The sequence below is a fragment of the Penaeus monodon genome, chromosome 32 (genome assembly GCF_015228065.2).
Source record: "Penaeus monodon isolate SGIC_2016 chromosome 32, NSTDA_Pmon_1, whole genome shotgun sequence".
NCBI lineage: Eukaryota > Metazoa > Arthropoda > Malacostraca > Decapoda > Penaeidae > Penaeus > Penaeus monodon.
In genome coordinates, this window is record NC_051417.1 from 5,574,883 (window position 1) to 5,575,864 (window position 982).

At 37.4% G+C, this 982-nt stretch overlaps 1 protein-coding gene across 1 annotated transcript in view; it reads right to left on the reverse strand.

Moving 5' to 3' along the window:
• LOC119593376 (oligopeptidase A-like) overlaps positions 1-982 on the reverse strand; it is a 6,758-nt gene that overhangs the window by 902 nt on the left and 4,874 nt on the right. Inside the window, exons 11-13 of the mRNA XM_037942305.1 lie at positions 873-982; positions 534-701; positions 72-287 (exon numbers count right to left, since the gene is read on the reverse strand). The exon at positions 873-982 is cut by the window's right edge and continues 1 nt beyond it. Of these exons, the coding sequence (XP_037798233.1) occupies positions 72-287; positions 534-701; positions 873-982 (494 nt within the window). The remainder of the gene's footprint in view (positions 1-71; positions 288-533; positions 702-872) is intronic.

Genomic DNA, 982 nt, shown 5'->3' on the forward strand with positions numbered 1-982 from the left:
TTATCATCCACCTCAAAACAAGTAATTATTTTCTAAACATTATTAGCAATTAAATACCACTGAAATCTCACCTCTTTCCAATAACCCCATGCTCTTCATTTGACTCCTTGAATGCCTGGAAAGCATCTGCCGCTACCATACGTGACCAAATGTGTGAGTAGTAGGCAGCAGCCCAGACGTCAGCCATGATGGTGGTGTTTGAGCAGGGATGAGCATCATACTTGTCTAAAACGAAGGGGCGGTATGTGTCCCACAACTCTCGTGATACATCCAGCCAGAAATCTTTGCTGTGTGGGAGGGAAATTTGTTTGGATGCTCAGTTTGGTCACTTTTGGGTGCTGACGGAGATGAAAATGTAAAAAATAATAGCAAAAATAATAAGTACTAATAGTGCCATTCAGAAAAACATAATATGTATGCTATTAAGAATAAAAGACATATGAATCCTGAAAATAATCACAGCAAATTATTCCTAAAAGAAAATCCATTTTGCAAGATTAAATACTATATTAATTTACAAAAGACATCCTTACCAAGAATGAAGCTGAATATCAAGATGAGCAATGTAGAGTTCTGAACATATGTCAAAGCCTGCCATGTGGTTACGACTAGCTATGATATCCTTTATGCTTGACCCACTTAACGGCAAGCCAGAGTCATAGTGGCAGCTTACACGCTCCAAAACTTCTGGCTGGTACAGCCTGGAGGCAGACATATAATCATTATTTTGAGGGGCAATATTTACCTACTTTCATACTAAATGAATAATAATGACTGAACAAAGATAATCATGAATATAATGATGTATATGATTGTAACAGAAAAAAAAATCTTTACTTCCTCCCAATTAAAAAAGCAACCATAATATTTACCAATTTTGCATGAAGTTTGAGCACACTTCCACAGCATCCCATTCAATGTTAGTTAATCCTGATGCCTCACTGTAAGGAACCCTTGTAAGCAGGTGCTGAAGAGCATGTCC